Below are 21,755 nucleotides of genomic sequence, written 5' to 3'. Positions count from 1 at the left end.
AATGCAGATACATAAACACACACATATGAGGGGCCCTTTAGGACATTATTCAGAATTACCTCTCACACACTATACTGAAACCTCTCACACACTATACTAAAACCTCTCACACGCACGAGTGAAACGCTCTCATATACACAACTGAAACGCTTTCATACACACATGTGAAACCTCTCATACACACATGTGAAACCTCTCATACACTATACTGAAACCTCTCACACACCATACTGAAACCTCTCACACACCATACTGAAACCTCTCACACACTATACTAAAACCTCTCACACGCTATACTGAAACCTCTCAAACACTAATATGAAAATTTTCATATTTTCATGATTTCACATGTGTGTGTGAGAGGATTTCATATGTGTGTGTGTGAGCATTTCATATGTGTGTGTGAGAGCATTTCATATGTGTGTGTGAGAGCGTTTGATATGTGTGTGTGAGAGCAATCTCACTTGAACAGGAAGGTGTTGTCGTCAAACAGGAAGAGCGTCATTGCGCGCATCCAATAGGAAGTTGAGCACGTTTCGTGGGAAAGGGTCTACTGCAGGCCTATTCAATTAGCGGCCCGCGGTCCGCATGCGGCCCAGACGCAGCCTCCGAGTGGCCCAGCCGATGGTCCAGACAGAAAAGCAAAACACCGTTCACGATCAGAGGCTTCGCTACGCACTGAAAATCCTACGGACAGGCGAGGGCCCTTTCCGAAGCTAGTTACTTCGATCTAGCCCTACTCACTTCCACTGGATTCATGTATTCTGGCTATGGGCAAACGCGAGGGGAAATTAATAAGGGAGGGCCAAGTAGCTAGTTTGGGAAAGCCCCAAAGCTCTGCACGTCGCCTGGCAACGACCCATAATGCTGCGCATAGTTCAGAGCAGAGCCTGGTTCTGAGTTTGTGTTTGCAGTTTGCGCCTAAAATAAAATGTCTCTTTCAACCCCAGAACCTAAAATTACATGAAAACCGTCGATTCAACCCAACGTTATTTTACCATCCGCTGCAAACTTAAAGCCAATGTGTTTGATTTGCAATGAGTGCATTAGGTTCAAATGCAAATGTTAGGCCTCTTGTAGGCTCTGTTTTTATGCACTTTGATATATACCAGGGTAATTTTTTTCTTCGGTTTGTTAAAAAGTGTAAAAAAAGTATTGCTACTAGGCTACCTCAATTGGTTGGTTAACTATTTTTTTGTTGAAGTGACATTATTCATTGTTGCCAAGTTGAAAGGTCAATCAAATAATAAACATTGCTTGCTAGACATTACACGATTTTGTGTTGGTTTGAATAATTACCTCCTGCTTTCTGGTCGCTGAAAATGTGTGGCCCGGCTCAAGTCTATGGTTTTAAATTGTGGCCCAACTTAATTTGTAATTGAATAGCCCTGGTCTACTGTGTCGCTATCATTGAATGGCTGACCATGTCAAATCAAACTTCAAGCAACAACCTTACTGAAGCAGCTGCCTTATTAAGCACTATATTGTCTTCAGCAGACACTATAAGAAGTGTAACAAGACCTCTAACAACTCAACAAGCAGTTTCTACTCCAACGGTGGACGCAACCCTTTCCTCCCTGTTCCCTTCCCGCCCCCGGATCATGGAAGCACTAGCCGGAGCTCCGCGATTATCCGCACCGCGCTATGAAACACGGTGCTTCTGTCACACACACAGCGACAAGAGGCAAATCCCCCTCAGTGTTGAAGAGATCAGTCGTCCCCCTCACTTTTGATAAGGAAAAAAGCCTTATAGGTACGCCAAATAAATAATAACCTATAGGTTTACGCTAGGCTATGTAAAACTCCCCATTAACAGCATCACGTCACTAACCACAACTAAGACTGCACAATCTCGTATTCACTCTGTTGGATATCTGAAGCCAGTTTGTCTACTTAGATACTGTAAATCCTCAAATTATGACCGGGGTCATAAGACAAAGTACAGGCCTTTAGGGGCAGGATTGTATTCGAGACAGCCCTTTATTTCTTATCCCAGTTTTATTTTGAGACATGCGTTTCTTGGAGCGGCATACTGGTAGGCCTTCAAAAGCATGACATTTTCGGTTTAGTTTGATATTTAATTTACTTTTGGACGGTTTGATTATATTGTTAAATGTTGGGACTGATGGGCAATGAAATCTGGGGAGGTATTTGATGATCACTATTATGTTCCATGTAGTTGAAATACTAAAAATCTGTGTAAATTGTAGAATGTTATCTCCTCTCAGGCCTAGGCTAGGCTACTTTCAAGATGATTGTGGCTGCAGCAAGTCGGACTCTACATTTGCGACATGGACATAAAGGCCTGCTTGAGCATATGAAGGCAGAACATTCATTCATATCACAGAGGGTAGGGCTCTGACTCTGGCTGGACTGGGTGGAATGCCGCCTAGATTAAAAAAGTTAAAGCAGATAGCCTGTTTTCCGTTGTATGTTGACAGCTGCTGGACTGGACGGTGGAAGAATAACGATTTTTTTTAACTCTCAATTACTGTAACTGTGTGTCACCCTGGCGTTCGTTAGGACCGTACCACTGGAGGAGGGACCGCTCATAAACTCCGCTTAATTGTTGCAAATATAGACTATATAGTTGCGACTTCCGAACAGTTTTTGTGAGTGCTACTTTGTTAATATTTGGGGAAACTGCGAGTAAGGGGCTGCGACCTTTCTACATGTAGGCTGCTGAAGTGCCGCGAGGGCGCAGCAAATGAACTTCAGAAACAATATATTTAAGCTCACGACATTCAGACTGGCACAAAAAGTTATCGGCCACCGGGAAGTTCCGAGGCTCCCGATAGCCAATCCGGGGTTGCATTCAAAGCATTAAATAACTTAATTTAACAGATATTGCAACTGCATGGTTAACTATATCATGAGGTTAATAAAGCTGGTTCCGAATTAGTCATTGAGTTAATATCTTTATTTTGTTATATAGAAGTATCTAAATAACCTGTTATAATGTACCAGAATTCAGGAAATTGCATATAGTCCAAAAAAAAATTTCTGGCGGAGGACCCCCATACCCCCCGCTGAAATGTCCCACCCACTTTCAGAATGCCTCCGAAGCCTATGAACTGCTTGTTGAGTTGTTAGAGGTCTTGTTACACTTCTTATAGTGTCTGCTGAAGACAATATAGTGCTTAATAAGGCAGCTGCTTCAGTAAGGTTGTTGCTTGAAGTTTGATTTGACATGGTCAGCCATTCAATGATAGCTACACAGTAGACCCTTTCCCACGAAACGTGCTCAACTTCCTATTGGATGCGCGCAATGACGCTCTTCCTGTTTGACGACAACACCTTCCTGTTCAAGTGAGATTGCTCTCACACACACATATCAAACGCTCTCACACACACATATGAAATGCTCTCACACACACATATGAAATGCTCACACACACACATATGAAATCCTCTCACACACACATGTGAAATCTTGAAAATATGAAAATTTTCATATTAGTGTTTGAGAGGTTTCAGTATAGTGTGTGAGAGGTTTCAGTATAGTGTGTGAGAGGTTTCACATGTGTGTATGAAAGCGTTTCAGTTGTGTATATGAGAGCGTTTCACTCGTGCGTGTGAGAGGTTTCAGTATAGTGTGCGAGAGGTTTCAGTATAGTGTGTGAGAGGTTTCACATGTGTGTATGAGAGGTTTCACATATGTGTATGAAAGCGTTTCAGTTGTGTATATGAGAGCGTATTACTCGTGCGTGTGAGAGGTTTCAGTATAGTGTGTGAGAGGTTTCAGTATAGTGTGTGAGAGGTTTCAGTATAGTGTGTGAGAGGTTTCAGTATAGTGTGTGAGAGGTTTCACATGTGTGTATGAGAGGTTTCACATGTGTGTATGAAAGCGTTTCAGTTGTGTATATGAGAGCGTATTACTCGTGCGTGTGAGAGGTTTCAGTATAGTGTGTGAGAGGTTTCAGTATAGTGTGTGAGAGGTAATTCTGAATAATGTCCTAAAGGGCCCCTCATACACACACACAGGCACGCATACGCATGTGGGCATGCAAACACACACGCACACACACACACATAAACACAAAACACAGGCACGCATACACACATGCACACACAGACACACACACACAGACACACTCTTATAAACAAAAGCAAACTTACATATGCACACATACTCATTTACAGGGTGCGATTTGTGTAAAAACCAGAGGGGGGGATGATTTTGAATAAGTTTGTCATCCCCCCCCCTCCCATTTTTTTTTTTTTAAATGGACTAACGATTCATAGCCTAGTAATGTCATGGCTAATAATAGCCTGTATTCATTTTTCCACCTTTGTAACATTTACTTTTATCTTAGTTTTAGTTTACCGTGATGTATGACTTCAAACAGCAAGTGTGCTTGGTATGATGATCAGCTCCTCTAATGCAGGGTAGGACTACGTTTTGACAAAGCATACAAATTCACCTTGTGCCCCATCTGAAATGACTCCTCTACTTTTGCTGCCTCCATCCTTTCTGTATTTGTTATGTAAAAAAATGTTGTATATGATGGCACTGAAGTCTTGAGTTAGTGAATTGGCTAACAGTGTTAGTTGGTAACCAAATAGCACACATTGCACTACACGCTGCGTACTGTAGGCTACGTGCATTCTCTCTCCTGCTGATTTGCGTTCAGTAGCCAAGTGCGTAATATTGCAAAAGTTGAAAAAGTGTTTATTGTAGCCTGCAGAAAATAAATAGCCTACTATCATACTGTCAGTTAATTGGCTACAGTGCAGTGAAGTTTGGAGAGTAAAGTTATAGGGCAACTTGAAGTTTTATGAAAATAATTTACGAACCAGAACATAAAGACCATGAAGCTTCTATTTCTTGCAGCTGTTAAAACACCCTCTAGATAGTTTAAATATCCACCAACATTCGTTTTTGCAGTAGCCTACAGATTATTTCTGAAAGTTATTTGTCTACTAGGCATAGCCTACTGGCTGATTTATCAAACGAGTGCTTTCTCGTTCGTCCTCCGCAAACTACAGGTGTTTCGGTAGAGAGCCATTGAATAAGCGATGCCAAGCAATTTCTGTAACACTTTTTGTGACATTTAGCTAATATCTCCTCATTTAATGTAAGTTCCTTCGGACAATAGGCCTATGTTCTATACGTGGAGTTGTCCTCCATCTCAGTTGCATCAGTTTTCTAATTTTGAAGGTTCTAAAATATGACGATATGCTTCACTGAATCCTTCTCGTTTTCTTTCATTTGTCCAGCTAACTTTTCCATTGAAACTAGCTATTTATGATGGATTACACAGTCGACATTCTGAAATGTTCGATCAAGGCCAAATTAAGTTATCACGCAGCCACTGTGTCAGCAGCATGAGTGCTGTAGGTGACGGTGCGTTTCTGATGTCAGATTAATATGTAGGCTAGTCTACTAGACTGTTCTCACGTTGCAGCGCTTTACTTATATGAAGTAGCATTAATCAATATGAGGGCCAGAGGGGGCTAAATGTTGTCCCCCCCGGCGATGAAAATAATTAAGCAGAGGGGAGGATATCAAGACCAGAGGGGGGGAAATCCTACCCATCCCCCCCTACAAATCGCACCCTGCTCATTTACATGCACATGAGTTGCAGGAGTAGGAGATGGAGACAAATTGACAAGCGTGATTTATTTTTGCGAAGAGAATATGCAGGACTGAGAGGCGGTCATATTTTGTACCGCTATGTGGTACATCTAGTTTATTGATGCCCTTACTCATGTTACTCTGTGGGTATTAGCTACAGAGGAACTGACACTTCAAATGCTGTCATATCGCGTCACATTTAAAATTAAACTGTGTTAAGCAGACGTGAACGGCAGGCTGAACAGATCTGCAACAGAAGGAGGTTGCTGTGTTAACTCCAGCTGCAAAGTCAGCCATCTTCACCAGCTAACACGATAATCCAGTTACTGTACAACATTAGTATGACAGTTACAGGAAGATAATCGCTCAGATTTTCGTTATTAGGCCACTTGAAAATAGGCTATGGCTAGGCTAATCACTGGAGGTATTTTAATATTATGTTTGTTTTGCTAATGGTTAGGCAAGGCCGCCCTGTGGTTTTGATCAACCTAATAATCTTTGAAATGTCAATTGTAAACACTAAGTTGAAATGCGTTGAAACTGACATGCCACCAGAACAGACGTTTTATCGGCTTTGAGGTATAATAAAGTAACCTGACAATAGCCAGATGAATGTCATTCAGCTTAGCTCCACTTAGCTTCACTCACATCCATCTGGGATCTCTTCCATTGAGAGTGATTTCAGCAACCGACTTTATGGTTCAGCCAATCAGGAAGCAGGGCGGGAGTTTCATAGATGTGACCAGAGCCCTTCTAAGGAGAGCCTCCCCACTCTCTATTAATCCCATACAAACCGAATTTGGCTGCAGTTCACCAGAGTTCACCTAGATGGCGATCGCGGGCGAGTCTAAAATACATGGGGTCCTATGGAGCTACATGGCTACATTTGTTGTTTTCACCTATTTAACAACTGAAACCCTCAGATTTTATTTTATTTTTCGCAAAATGGATATGGATTTTCAATCAAAAGTGAAATAATCCGGGAGTCATGTCTTTTAGTTTTCTTACAAGTTGGGTCGTTAGGTAGCCCATAACACGCTAGCATTGATGCTATGCTATGATCATGCTAATGAATGACGTCATTGGCACGTTTGAAAGGCTTTTTAGAACGAGCGCCCCTAGATGCAGTACCCAGGGTTCCTACGCAGTATGGAAAACCTGGAAAAGTATGGAATTTGATTTTAGTAATTTCCAGGTCTGGATAAGTATGGAAAAAAGAAACAAGGGTATGGAGAAATATTTGTGTTTCCAGACTATTGCATCTACAGTACTACCAGTGTTTTTAGCCGAAAATAGCAGAGCTAGGTATAGGGCACGTACATAGAACTGGTGTATCTTGATGATGTGGACTGACATCTTAAGCTACACAACAGTAGGAATGGTTTATTATGACCTGAGTGCACTCATCAAGATACAATTGAATGGGGGTCCTCAGAAAAAAATCTCTCCCACAAGGAGACCCTGGTACCAAAACCAAATCGAAAACCCCAGTTCTATAGCTCTAGCTCTGCTATTTTCAGCTAAAACACTGGTAGACTTTTTGGATTTTGTAAAAGTTACCAAGACATGGATACTGCATTATCTGATAAACTGTTATTGCAAACAAATAATACTGTTTACGGTGATTTCTGAGGCCTCTGCCAGCAGTGCACTAGTCTCCAACATATGTAGTATGCTGTATCAAATGTGAGTGCACCTTTCAACACAGCACTTCCCCATCGAAAAATATCCAACAATGGGCAAGTGTTTTCTGAGGGCTAATAAGTTAATAATAAACATTATTATACAGCTCTTCACAATGCTAGTAGAACACTCCATTGACAATATCTAGAATACGGTCAGAAAAATCTACCGAGAAGTTTGAACATTTGAGTATGGAAAAAGTATGGAATTTTGAAATGGAAAATGTGTAGGAACCCTGAGTACCACACCGGAAGAGTTCCGAGAGTGAAGGTTCTCCCCTTATTAGACATTCTCTGATGTGACATAGCGTAGAAGCGACTGAGACTGTTATCAGCGTCACGGGTTGACTTCGATGTGAGTGGTTGAAGTAGCACGTCAATAGATGACAGACAAGTGACTTATTCAATCATATGCAAGCATTTTTTGATTAGGCCCAGCCTTCTGAAGCAACACTTCAATGGATCGGTTCCAGATGGATGAGTGGAGCTAGGCGGAGCGAAATTCATCTGGCTATTGTCAGGTTAATAATAAAGTCCCCAGTCTTGTAAATTCACATTATGTAACATCCATAATGTCACATCCATAACTCACCATTAAAGGTTTTAAAAGTAAGAAAGGGGCACAATTTGGTCATCACACTTTACATTGATATAAATCAGCTTTGCACAGATACTATGGACATTGTCGCATCAACACTGTATGTGTAGCATACACTTTTCCTATAAAACGTTATGGATGTGACATGGCCATGGAACTTGCTGACTTAAAAACAAAAGCCTTACAAATGTAAAGAGTTGTGCTCTTAAAGGCAAGCTGAGCATAGACATTACTCTACCATTCCCTTGTCAATCTGGAATTTGTCAAATGACACAATTTGTTTGAACCTTGGGTCCATTTATCCACTTTTTAAATATGTATAATATTACCATGTGAAAAATGTTGTTTCTGTATGGTTGCACACCATATTTATGATGTAAAAGAGTGTCATTCTCCATCAAATTCAATCAGATCAGTTACAAACAATAAAATATAGACCTACATGAAGATTTTAACAACAGTTCTATTTGCGTATGCACAACTTTTTTTTCCATGGTAAGGATGACCTTTGCATGGAATTGCCCTTTACTAAACTCAGTACAAATCTGATGACTTGAGGAAAGATAAATACTAACTTGCCTAGTATTGGATCCTTTTAAAAAAGGCAATTACAGGACACCTGCACAGATTAGTTTAAATGATTAGACTGACATTGAACTTTTTAAAAATACCTTCCCCCCTCTTGACAAATACTTGCACTTTCAATAATGTCTTATGTGAGATACTGACTTGTGTCCACGATCAAGTATTTCTGTGCCTGTTTGAAGCAAAGATGTTTATAAAGAGCACCAGGACTACATTTTTTAAAATGTATGGAATTTTATTAGCATTTGTTAAGAGTAATAGTCAGGTTTGTGATGTTGAAACACCACAAATGATCAGTTGTTTTCATCCTCCGACTTCACTGTCTGCATTCCCATGAGAGAGGACCGGGGATTCCACTTGTGGCGCTCTACAATTCAACCACAAAGCATTGAATTATTATACCTGTCATGTATTAAAAATATATTTTCGCGACTAAGTCACACTAACACAAAACACTTACCACACTACTGCGCACTGATATATATATTAAAGGAATGGTTTGGTGTACGAAGAACCTAAGGTCTGTGTCTGGATGATAATGAGTTCAAACTTTTCGTTTTTGAGCAAAATGTCGTTAATCAGAGGAGTTTTGAGATAGACAGTTATTTGTGTTATGTCATTGTGTGAGATTTATTTTGGAAGGAGGCACCTTGTTCCCTCGATGTCTTCGATGGTCTCAGGCAGGCATCGGTCTCGTGTTTCAGGCAGTCGGCTGGCCACTAAACTGGACCCCACTGCAATGCAGCACAGGATGAGCTGAGGAAGACCCAACCACACATCATCCAGCAGCAGGATCAGGGGGGCTACTGCCACCCCCACACGACCCATGAAGGAGTTATAGCCCATGCCATTCTGCCTGTCCCAATGCATAAGAAGGGTTGGGAACGTTACTTTTGTAATTTAATAAGATACAGATCACAACTTACCCTATTAAAAATGGGTAACACTTTACATGACAGTATCGACATAAGAGTGACATGACACTGTCATGAACACATGACACTGTCATGACACATGAACCCAAACCCTAACCTCTTACCCTAACCCTAACTTGTTATGACAAAAACCGAATCTCACTTAATAACAGAAGCGTTATGTCGATACTGTCAAGTAAAGTGTAACCTAAAAATGTAATGTATATATTTTGCATGCCATTCTGCCTGTCATGATGATGCATAACACATACACACCGAACAAAAAACCACTGGCATCAGTGATACATATTTTGTAAATGAGTTTGCTGTACCATATCTTTGTTTCTTGACATCAGTGATACATTGCAAATGAGTTTGCTGTAACATGTCTTTGTTTCTTGTCATACATGCTAGCTGATGTGGCACATTCCCTGCTCAAAATATAAAATACATTAGAAGTAAGAGTTGCTTCTTAGCAGGTCATTCTGGCATTTTATGCCAGGCCTCCAGATAGATAGATAAGTAGGTAGGTAGGTAAGGAGTTAGTTACAGAATTAGACAGACAGAGATGGGAAACCCAGCTTCAGAAAGTTAAAAAAATCATACCATGTATTGGTTCTACTGTGGTCAAAATTAATCCAAGACAACTGGTGTGAGACTGCAGCTTTATTCACGACGCCGGGAGCATGTTACCCACATGAAATGTCAAAGTAACAAGCCCACACATTTGTAGGTGAAGCCAACTCTTACACTGTAAAAAATAAAAGTTTTTTAGCTGACATTTACCGTAAAAAAATACGGTTTTATACTCTATTTTTAATAATAAGAGAATATACCTGTAAAATACAGTAAAATCAGCTTTTTCAAGAAGACTGCCGTAAAAGCACGGACAAAGTCTGAAATGTTTAAATGAGAAGAAACCACCGTTTTTTAACACAGTTGTACCATTTTAAAATGGTTTAGACTTTTAATTTAGTAGTTATCAGTGTAAAAATACTGTGAATTTTTTTTTTTTTGGTGTTTTCATCACTGACTGCTAACTTGCTAATGTTAGATGGTGTAGTGTAGGCTATAGGCTCAAACAACATTTCAGACGTGTTTTGGGATTACAATAACAGCTTTTTAAATAATGTACAGCATCTATTTCTCACTAGTGGTCAGAAAATCCAAGTATAAAAAAACAAACAAATGACTTTTATCTGCAAATATGGCGTCTCAGACCATCTTATGAACTCCGGCTTGATTTACTTTGAGAGCTGCATAGATATATACACTAGATGTCGCCTTCTGCTTCTCAGCATGCGTCAACACCGCCGCCATCTTTGTACAGGGATCTGAATCGCTAAACTAGTTCTCCTGTATTGTCAGCGTTACCTATTTAGCGACGTTTGGCCATCCCCAGCGATAGAAAACCTTTTTAGCGATTAGCGACAAATTTGGGAACTTCTCACAATGACGGCAGATCGGCTTCTTTGTTGTTGAAACGTAAGAAAATCACCTTTCTCATGCCTTTGTCATTTATGAATTCAGCTACATCTCGTTTGCCCATGGCACTGACCCATGATTATAAAAGTAACGACTGGCGTAGCCTATGTAGTAGCAGAGGTAAATGTTCTACAGATCTACAGCAACTTCTGGTGAGATTACAACTTACATGAGTAAACGAGACGAGGGGTATGTGGCCTCAACCAGAGCCTGTCTACGAAGAGCCTGTTTACTTTCATTGTATCGATCCTGGTTGCAGTTTACTCATTGTTCCTCTAGGGGCCGCCGCTAGCTAGTGCAGAATGAATGGGAGTCTATGGGGCTAGACGGGTAAAATGTATCTTTATTATCGTCTTAAGCTTAGTTTTCTGTAGACTCAACCATAAATACATGCCTGTCAGTTGGAACAACCCAAAAAATTAGATAATTGCTTGAGATTTTGACGATTTATGGTGATTTTATTTTCGCTAGATCTTTGCCCAGATTGACGCTAATGCATTATAGAGGAGTGGATCACTGAAGCAAGATGGCGTCTCGATTGACGCATTCGTTCCAATGAACAGCAGTAGTCAAGGCGACATCTAGTGTATATATCTATGTGAGAGCTGCCTTGGAGCCTTTGCTCATTAGCATAACTGCAATTTGATTGGCTGGCGCTCTGCAGCAGTTTAAAAAGTTGTTGCGGGAGGGGAGTTCGCTTGGTCTGACTCGGAACGACAGTTAGGACCTACTTTTTTCTTCACTCCCTCACAGCAACTTTCAACAGAGGAGCTTTTGAAGTATGAGAAACACATGTGCAGGATGGAATAATCTTTGTGAAAGAGCAGGCACAGCTATCCAGAGGTAAGGTTTAGTTAAAATGTAAGGATATTCGGGTGGTAATAAAACTGTCGACTGCAAATGATTAGCTAACATTAAAAGTATGTTAACAGCTGCTGCTAGCAAGCTAGTGCTAGCCCATGTTAACCATGAATTCTAATATTTCAAAATGGTGTTCACATGCCTTCAATAATGCATAACTATCATAATTTAGATTAAGGAGGAGGACTCTGTTGTGTATTTTACCTATCTTTGTCCTTGTAAGTTTGTAGAACCCAACTAGCTATTGTTTAGCTAACTAGCATAGCACAGCGTTTTTAGCATCGTGCTATTTAAAAGTTTCCAGAAAGGCTGGCTTGTGGTAAATGCAGATTAAACAATCCTGTAAGCATTATGTTTATGTGAAAATTATTTAGTTGTCTATGTTCACCAGTTTATCATTTCACTGTTGCTGTAATGTGCTTCATGCAATACAGAGAAACATAGGTTGTCAATAGAGATCTATTTGTATAATACAGCTTTATTCAACAACCTAATGTTTCTTCTTCTGTCCCTCCAATGCCGAATATGAGCAGAATAAGTGCTAACAACGAAAGTACCTTGGATCTAATGGTTATGTAAGTTAACACACCTTTTTATCTATTATATTTGTGGTATTTTTCTTATTAATGTTAAGCTACATGTATTGCATTCATAAATTACTTGTGTAAAATGCTATTATGTTTGTTTTGTCCAAGAGTAATGTCATTCATATTGGTTGGTGCTATCTTTGTATTATTTTATTGTTTTTTTTTTATATTGGTATTTTGTGTAATTTTAGGAGTTTGGAAGTATTGGACAGTCCACGGAACTTCCAATATCTATGACAGGTGAGCATCAATGTATTACACAAAGTTTTTTAGGGCCTATTCAGAGCGTCAACGTGGCATGTGCATTGCGTGTCTGTTCCATGGCTGCTGCATTGTGTTTTATCTGTGCATTCATACCAGAGATGTCTCAGATGTAGCGCTGCTGTGGGCAGTCTGCCTATTATAGCATCTCTTCACTGTCTCTTGTCAATGGAAGCGCTTTCTACACATTTGCCTATCGCTTGAAAAATACACGCCAGTCCTATTTCTAGCATACACACGTTTTCAGCATGGTTCAAGACACCTGAGACATGTGTGTCATGCAGGCAGTGTACGCTCTAACCTGTTAACATCGGTGCCAAAATTAAAACGGACAGGTAACGCAGCTGACACACAGTCACCATGCTTGCGGTCTAAATAGGCCCTTACACAATCTGTCTGAGGCCGTTCATTTGTGTGGTTGGAAAATCCTAATTCTGAAGTTTGTGTTTACATTTTATTGCTTCCAGCAGACATCTTACCACTGCTGTCATATGTGAGGACACCACTGCTGTTGAATGTAAGATATGAGAACATCCTGTTGTCAAGTAAGGTCCAGAAGTTGAAAAGGGGCTAACAGCAGCCTCCACTGTCTACTTTATTGAGCACCCTCTCCTGAACAATATGCTGGCTTTTGCTAGAGTTTGATATTGAATTTTGGTGTATTTTTAGACTCTTGTCTTTTTTTAATAGCACATCTTATTCCACTCAATTGTAAGGGTTGGGATGTGTTTCTGATTGTCTAAATAATGCGACTGATTTGTGCGCTCCTTTTTGAGATACCCTGAGGAGCAAAGTGGCTTCATTGAGTTCATTCAGGTTATCGTCTTCAATTTTGATCAATGATGGGAGAAAGCCATCAAACCCAAGCTACAAATGATCTGGAGTGAAGTTAACAGGTTTTGTAGATTGCCTTAATAATTATAATGTGGCTTGCATTGCCTAAAACTCTTCAAATCACAGAGTTTTATATTGAATGAATGTATTCAGTTATGAGTGTTTGGCACTTAGCTAAATAAACTGTTTAGATATGAGTTCAGTGTGTTAAAACCAAATTAAAAGGTTTAAGGCAATCGGTTTCCTGAAATGAATTGAGTAGCTACAACAAAGTTTTAAGTTGTCACAACAAGAATGGTTAAAGTAGTTTTAAGCCATTGTTTTTCTCAAATATTTTGAGGAATAATATTTTGTTTTACAATGCACTGTAAATTAATTGGAAACTATAGAAATGCAATGCCTCATTTGATGTTAGAATAAACTTATAACTGTTGGAACTAACTTATGGTGTATTTTTATGATGTTTTTTTATTATGGTATATGGTTTGACCATGTAAAATGTCTGAAATAAGAGAAAATATATTTTAAAAAAACATTAAAATGTACAGCAGCAAAAAAAAAAGAAAACGTAAAAAAAACGGTAAAAGGCACGGCAGCAAAAGTTGCCGCCTGGTTACCGTAAAATTATGGTAAAATATCATACAAGGAATTACCGTAAAATTACGGCTTTCCGCTCTATATTCACTGTAATTTTATGGCCAATTGTAGTATAAATCACACAATTTCATTGTGATTTTACTACAATTTCGCCGTAAATTACAGTCAATATATACAGGGGAAAGACATAATTTTACGGCAATTCCTTGTATGGTATTTTATCATAATTTTACGGTAACCAAGCGGCAACTTTTGCTGCCGTGCCTTTTACCGTTTTTTTACGTTTTTTTTTTTTACAGTGTACCCTTAACACACACCCACAGAAATCACAAGTTGTCACCCTCCAGTGATCACCTAACCATCTGGTATTTTAACAGAGATAAGAAATGTTTACGACCCCCCATCCTGAGGGTTACCCACAGTTCGGTGACACAGGGGTTAATTTAACTAAACATTCCCACATAGGAGTTTCAGAAAACACAAGGGTCAGAGTAAGCAGATGACAATTAGATTTCACTACATGTATATAAGGTATACTAAACATTCAATAAGAAAAATAAAAATTATCCCACACTACCTGTGCATTAAAAATAGGTGATTTCACTAATTAGCTCATCTCCCTGGCTAAAACTAAAAGTTTTTTTAAGTATATTTGTTGGCCTTTTTATGCCTTTAATGACAGTGGAAAATGACAGGAAGCGAGTGGGAAAGAGAGTCGGGGTGGGATTCGGAAGGCACAGGGCGGAAACCACAGGGTGGGAATCGAACCCGGGACGCCGGCGTACGGTGCAGGTGCCCCAGCCTGTCGCGCCACGGCCAGGGCCGAGTTGGGCTAATTTTTAACTGAAAGGTTTAACCAAATATGTGGTTTGACTATTACTTCATGAAGCCAGGTTTCCCTGCTCTTCTCCAGCCCTTACCTGATCACGGTTGGATAGAGCTCCGAGCTGTACAGAATCAGAGTGCCAAAGGCAGTCGCCGAACACCCCTTACCGAGCACCGCTACTACTGTTCTCACTACCCGTTGCTCTGAAGAAGACACACACACACACACACACACAATCACACTGCACCGTGTTGTGTTGCTATCTTATCTTTGTAGATATCTGTTTACTGATGTATTGTATCTGTACATCTGTACAGTACATGTATCGATATCAATATACAGTATATTATATATATATATATATATTATGGCATGCCGTTTAGGAAATATATATAGAATGAAAGTCTGAATATATATATATCAAAACCTGAGAATATATATCAAAATCTGAATATATAGATCAAAACCCTGAATATATAGGTCAAAACCTGAGAATATATGTCAAAATATGAATATATATATATATATATATATATCAGAACCCTGAATATATCAAAACCCTCAATATATAGGTCAAAACCTGAGAATATATGTCAAAATCTGAATATATCAAAACCCTGAATAGGCCCTAGGTCAAAACCTGAGAATATATGTCAAAATATGAATGTACAATAAACACCACTTTTCCCATCAGAAACATATTTGTAAAAAGCATAGCTGGTATGATATAGAACATTATCGGAATATAGAATCAATATGAACATTTACTTTGAACACATAAATAAGAATGTAGCTCAGTAAGCAACAAGTCACTGTATGACGCAGAAGACCAGGGTTTAATTCCTGCTCGCTGCAACAATTTTGAAGGTGCATTTCTCACAGCTAAACCAGATAGATAGATACAGTAGACATATAGAGATAGAAGGTCGGGCTTGTGGAGCTATAGGCTACATGGTCCTCGCTTTAGATTGGGGGGCTGCAAAATTTACTACAAATAGGTAATAAAGGTCTTATAAGCATATTAGTTATCCACCTCTTTGTCTTATACACCATTAACAAGCTGCTTGTTAACACTTACAACTAGCTTGTAAGTAACTTAAAAGGCTGCTTATTAACACTTACAAGCTGCATGTTAACAGTTAGTTAATGTTATTAAAGGATAACAACAGTTAACTAACTGTTAGTAATAAATTGTTAACTAACTTCTTATAATGCACTGTTAATACCTAATAAGCACATGTTATTCTAAAGCATTACCCAGCTTTCAAATGACCTTATCCTTGATTTCTGAAGGGCTGAAGTGCTGAAGGGATTATCCTTGATTTCTACGTTAACGTATAGACTGCCTTTGTTTGGCCTAAAACGCAGTGCTTTACCTCTGGGGACGATTACGGTGATAGCGAGACACAACCCAGCCAGGAAGAGAGCACCGGACTCAGTCTTGCGCCGCCCAATCTTGTCCAGAAGGTAGAAAATAGCCACTTTAGCCGGGATCTCAACAGCAGCCATTATAAACTGTGTGAGGTAAATATTCACTCCAAACCCTGTAATATTAAAACTGATGCCGTAAAAGGTGGAGGCAACTCCGTACCTGCAAGACATTAAAAATGATTATGAATAAAGATAGACATTAGGCACAAATGATGAAGATAAAGATGAAGTATGATGAATGTATGAATAAAGATGAAGTAAAACATGTCAAAATATGTGCAATCCAGTCGAACCCCTCTGTCAATTCTCATGGTGTCAATAATAACTGTATCAGTTATACTGTATATTGTTATTAAGTACTTTTAAAAAATATATTTTTGGGGCTTTTTTGGCTTCATGCATATATGGTAGTGGAGAGAGTGGAATCAAAACCTGGGTCCCCGCAGACACTTAGACCCTAACATGATATGGATTCTGCAGTGGGATATGAGAGAAAATTGGGTTAGATCTCCTCATACCAAGTAAGACCTGTAAGTAGTGCCAGTTTCCTCATCTTGGGAGTCCTCAGCAGATCAAGATAGGAGTAGTTCCGGTTCCGATTGGTCACCACAATATTAGACAGATTCTAAAGAGAGGGAGAACAAGCCAGCAAACAAACAAATAAACACAAATAAACAGGTCCTGTGAAAACATACAAACACACACATACACAGTGTACACCTTAAGAGATGTGATATCCATGTTGATGATAATAACACATCAATGCGTCCAAATGACCAGTGGCTGCTCACCTCTGGTTTGATGGAGGAAGCCATTCCCTGCCGGCGGTTCATCTTAGCACACTTATTTAAGTAGTAGTGAGCTTCATCTAGCCGTCCGTTTGCTATCAGCCATCTAGCTGATTCTGGAACCCATCTGTTTTGAGATGGCAGATGATTATTTCAATTCATTCCAAATTCAGGAGACATCAGTATGAGAGGTAGTCCCATCCCCGTGCTCAATCCGAGGAGCGGGATAAACGGTTGCCTTTTTAAATTCCCTCTGCACGCAATACGATAGCGCTACAACTCATGAGTCCCATGCGTTTTCCCACCAGCGGAGCTAGTTGGGTAGTTGATCAAACTTTTGCCAACTTAAAATAAGCTCGTGTCGTGCTGTTCACCAGCAGCAGCACCCATCTTCTTTGTTTTCAAGTAGCAGGGAATTCACACGGAACCGTCGCAACTCTGCCATCATTATGTTAAGCCCGTCTACCGACTCTATACACGATGTGATTGGCCCGAAGTTTAAAGCTGCAGTTGGCAAGTCTGACAGATTGAGGGGACAATGTTTACAACTCTCATGCCCCTCCCCCACTACCACCGAGCACCCTCTCATCGAGTTTGTGCTCGTCAGTGCACACCAGAATTCACCAGACTGTGATTGGCAGTCAGATCTCACACAGCCCTGCTCTGATTGGACCAGAAGAACCGGGTGCTGCGGATTTTTGCAAAACAAATAACAGGCTCTAGGTGGAGGTAGAAGTGCGGGTTTTTTTCTAAAACCGGCTGATTTATGTTGTTCTGTCGGAGCATAGTGTCGGTTTCAGTGAATATAATCAAAAAAATCTTGCCAACTGCAGCTTTAATTTTTCCAGCTCGCAAGCCAACGAAGAGTTGCTAGACTACCCTGGCTGCAAATTGAAGTTACCTTCATTATATTATGGCTGTGAGTTACCATGACACCATGATATTATGAGTTACCTATAAGTTACCCCCATGATATTATGAGTTACCTATTAGTTACCTTACAAAAATCAAATGTTTGCGGTAGATTTGCAGCAAACTTGTGGGTGATTTGTGGGAAACAAATGAGTTCACTAGAAAATATTGCCAGAAGTTTGCCAATGTTGGCCGCTAGAGGCAAACTTCCAGCAAAGTTCCGGATTTTGAATTTTGAATTACCTCAATGATCTTATGTATGAGTTATGAGTTACCTCCATGATCTTATGTATGCGTTACCTCCATGATATTATGGCTATGACCACTGGTGCTGTGATGGCCACAATCAGCCACCTCCAGTCTCTGATGAGGAATGCAAGTGTGGACAGTGTCATAAATCCAAATGTCCATGACAAGCTGTCAATCACCCCCACTAACTTCCTGCTCTCAATGTCCACCCATTCCACAACTGTAGAGAGAAGCAAATGTAAATGCGCGCGCACACACACACACACACACACACACACACACACACACACAAGCATTTGAAATGAAACTTTTGACTTATACTCAACATACTCACTTAGAATGTTCTAAATAAACAGCTACTGAAAATTGCTACAGTCACTAGAAATACATCTCTTCTAAATGCTTAAGTAATGCAAATAGGGAGTATGTTTGCTCTGTTTCACTCTTCAGTGAGATGTTTTAGTTTAAACCCATGAGCACAGAGAGAAGAGGAGAAAAGAGAGGGGTGTGTTCTCACTGAGCACAGAGAGGAGAAAAGAGAGGGGTGTGTTCTCACTGAACACAGAGAGGAGAAAAGAGAGGGGTGTGTTCTCACTGAACACAGAGAGGAGAAAAGAGAGGGGTGTGTTCTCACTGAGCACGGAGGTGACAATGACGATGCCCGTGATGCAGAAGCCACTCAGGAACCTGAGCACAGCAAACATGATGTAGGAGGTGGAGAAAACGCTGATCAGCGCAAAGCTCATCCCAGACACGTACGACACCAGAAGCATTATCCTGCGTCCATACCTGTGTGTATTAGAGGGGTTATAAAATAATGATTATGGTTTTTTTTTTTTTATTTGGATTGTTCACTGAATATTACGGAGCCCAGGAGGTGTCATTGCAAGATATTTTTGTGTATCGAGAGTGCACACGTTTTACTAAATAGTGCGCTCATTTTAATAAATTGCACTCACAATTTAGTAAAATGGGCACACGATTTAGTAAAAATGTGTACACAATTTAGTAAAATGAGTGCACGTTTTCTGGATATACCAAAAAATAGGGCTTCCGTAGAATATCACCTTTAATAAACTCAACCCTTAACCTTACTGTAGGTACCAGAGTGTTAACAGATCATTTGTTTGTAGCAGACTGTCTGTTCACAGTATAATGGGTACGGAAGCATATTACGGCCACATGAAGAGAAAATATTTTTGAAAATTCTGAGATAAAAGTCAAAATTTTCGAGATAAAAGTAAACATTTTCGAGAATCAAAGTCAAAATTTTCGAGAAACAAAGTCAGAAATAATTTCTGATTAAAGTCAGAATTTCTGATAAAAAAAGTCAAAATTTTTTAGATAAAAGTCAACAATTTTGAGATAAAAGTAACAATTTTCAAGAAACAAAGTCAGCAATAATTTCTGAATTTCTGACTTTAAAGTCAATATTTCTGACTTTGTTTCTCAAAAATTTGACTTTGTTTCTCGAAAATTTCGACTTTTATCTAGAAAATTTCAACTTTTATCTCGGAATTTTCAAAAATATTTTCTCTTCATGTGGCCCTAATATGCTTCCATAAATGGGGGACCATCCAAGTAAGACCATTATTTTAACCTTAAATCAGGATATTATTGTTACAAGACAGACTCACACATAACTTTACCACATAGAGGTTGGAGTGGATAGTACAGGTAGGTGAGCTCTGTGCTGAGGACTGCTCTAGAACCCTAGGAGTTGGTACTTGAGAGAAGGCATCTGCATAAATTGGGCACATTTCATCACTTACACAGCCTACAGCACAGAGTGTTCAGATGGAGGCTCATTCAACTCCGCTGTAACAAGGACCGCTACAGCAAATCATTCCTGCCCTCCACAACAACTCATGTACAATGACTTCCCTCTGGACAGGATTAGAATACTTCATCTGAGAGGCCTTACAGTATCTTTTATCTTGTTCTGAGAGGCCTTCTATACCCTCTGACTTATCTACAATTATTGGTGTTGTTTGAAGTGTGTCATACCTGTCACTCAGACCACCAAAGGTCATGGCTCCAAACATGACCCCCACAAAGAAGATGGTGGCAGTGGCTTTATTCAACCCCTTCTTATCGCACACCAAATCCCACTTTGAGGAGAAGAGGAAACAAAAACAAGTAAAATCGGTGGGCGAAATCATTTCTAGAAAAGATGAATGATGTTTAGCTGTGTTTTGAGATCATAGTGCCACAGAGAGGGCTTTAAATGGTTCTGGAGTAGAAACAGATGGCCCAGCAGACTGTGTTTGTCCAGGGAATACAAGAGACCGAGGAAATGAGAGGAGAATTAGCAGCACACACGGAGTAAAGATGTTTGGTTCATCTCCAAAACATTCAAGTGATATAACTCCTTTTCTTATGTAATAGAGTGCCCCCTATTGGCAGACATTTGGAATAGTCTCTCACTGCAGGCTTTAAAACTTCAACAAGTTTCTTCGGTTTTTATGGTTGTTTACATACTGTATATGATCATTGTAAATAGGCCACATCATTTGGTTGAATTTTAATAAGTTTGATGTTGGTTTTATATTTTTAAGAGAAGACTGTCCTTTACCTCAGTGGCCAGTGTGCTTGTGAAGGTGCTGTTGTCGTACACCCATCCATTCAGACACGGTTCTGCAGGAAGTCCGGTGCTGCTGGAGGTGTTGAGCAGCAGGTGGAACTGGGGCTCTGGGAACATGAGGCAGGAAGACAGCGTCCCATCCGCCTGCATCGGGATACTGACCGTCCGTCTCTCCTCCACCGACAGATTCCCAAAGACGCCCGCAGCATCCAGACCGCTGATGTCACAGTGGTGGGGTGGGATACCCGCTATGAAGTTGTTCACCAAGAAATGACATGGTAAAGTGACACGTCCCAAGAAACTAAGGCAAACAATCATCTTCTGGAACCTTCCAAAGCCATCAATGTCTGAAAGAAGGTCTTCAAACTTCATTGTGACAAAAATGCCAGAGTTCCACAGTTTAATGTTGCAGCACTGCCTCAAAGAGAATCTCTCCCCTAAACCACCCTCTCTTTACAGGACACAGTGGTGCTGTCGCTCTTTACTTCTCTCTCTTTTGACATTGGCTTGTGCAAGACACACCTCTCTCTCTCTCTCTCTGTTTCTGTCTTTCTCTCTCAGTGGTCATCTCTCTCTCTCTCACTCTCTCTCTTTCCTTGTCCAACTTTCTCAAAGTTAATTTAGGTTGACACCATTGTTCAAGACTGAACATGCCAAAGGTTGAGAATGAAATGAATATGCATGGGTTTTCCACCAATCTTTGACTTTTGTAAACCATTGCAACCTCTTCAGATGTCTGGGGTGGAAGATGTACTACTGAAGTAAAATCACAGCTGTTTTTTTGAAGTTTAAACAGGAACTTTACCTTGAATTCTTTGGTGCACTTACTAGAAAATGTGGTGATGTCAACTTTATATTTCAGATTAGGATAAGTTTGATTTCAGCGAGACACAGGGATTTTTTATTGCATAGGGAAAAGCCAGTTGAAGAGGAATCTCACTACATTTTAATTACATTGAATTAAGTCTCATTGTAGTTTCTGG

General features: G+C 39.9%; 1 protein-coding gene and 1 long non-coding RNA gene across 2 annotated transcripts; one reads left to right on the top strand and one right to left on the bottom strand.

Annotated features, from left to right (window-relative positions):
• Positions 1 to 1,599: 1,599 nt before the first annotated feature.
• On the bottom strand, positions 1,600 to 21,144 carry LOC143123964 (solute carrier family 22 member 7-like). Its single transcript, XM_076285223.1, has 10 exons — positions 20,764 to 21,144; positions 20,196 to 20,299; positions 18,823 to 18,977; positions 18,240 to 18,408; positions 17,031 to 17,154; positions 16,758 to 16,864; positions 16,185 to 16,399; positions 14,903 to 15,011; positions 9,093 to 9,299; positions 1,600 to 1,660 (listed from the first exon to the last, which is right to left on the bottom strand). The coding sequence occupies exons 1-10, from the start codon at positions 21,142 to 21,144 to the stop codon at positions 1,600 to 1,602; spliced, it is 1,632 nt and encodes a 543-aa protein (XP_076141338.1).
• Positions 11,736 to 13,185, top strand: LOC143124605 (uncharacterized). The gene is made up of 3 exons (XR_012987055.1): positions 11,736 to 12,278; positions 12,482 to 12,530; positions 13,019 to 13,185. It is a non-coding gene; the product is annotated as an uncharacterized LOC143124605 (long non-coding RNA).
• Positions 21,145 to 21,755: the final 611 nt, after the last annotated feature.

This window comes from Alosa pseudoharengus, unplaced genomic scaffold (genome assembly GCF_046254945.1).
Source record: "Alosa pseudoharengus isolate Yale_2024_CS ecotype anadromous, Long Island Sound unplaced genomic scaffold, YU_APseudo_1.1 YU_APseudo_1.1_scf_15, whole genome shotgun sequence".
NCBI classification, from domain to species: domain Eukaryota; kingdom Metazoa; phylum Chordata; class Actinopteri; order Clupeiformes; family Clupeidae; genus Alosa; species Alosa pseudoharengus.
Note: the sequence above shows the minus strand (reverse complement) of the source record. Positions and strands in the feature narration are given on the sequence as shown.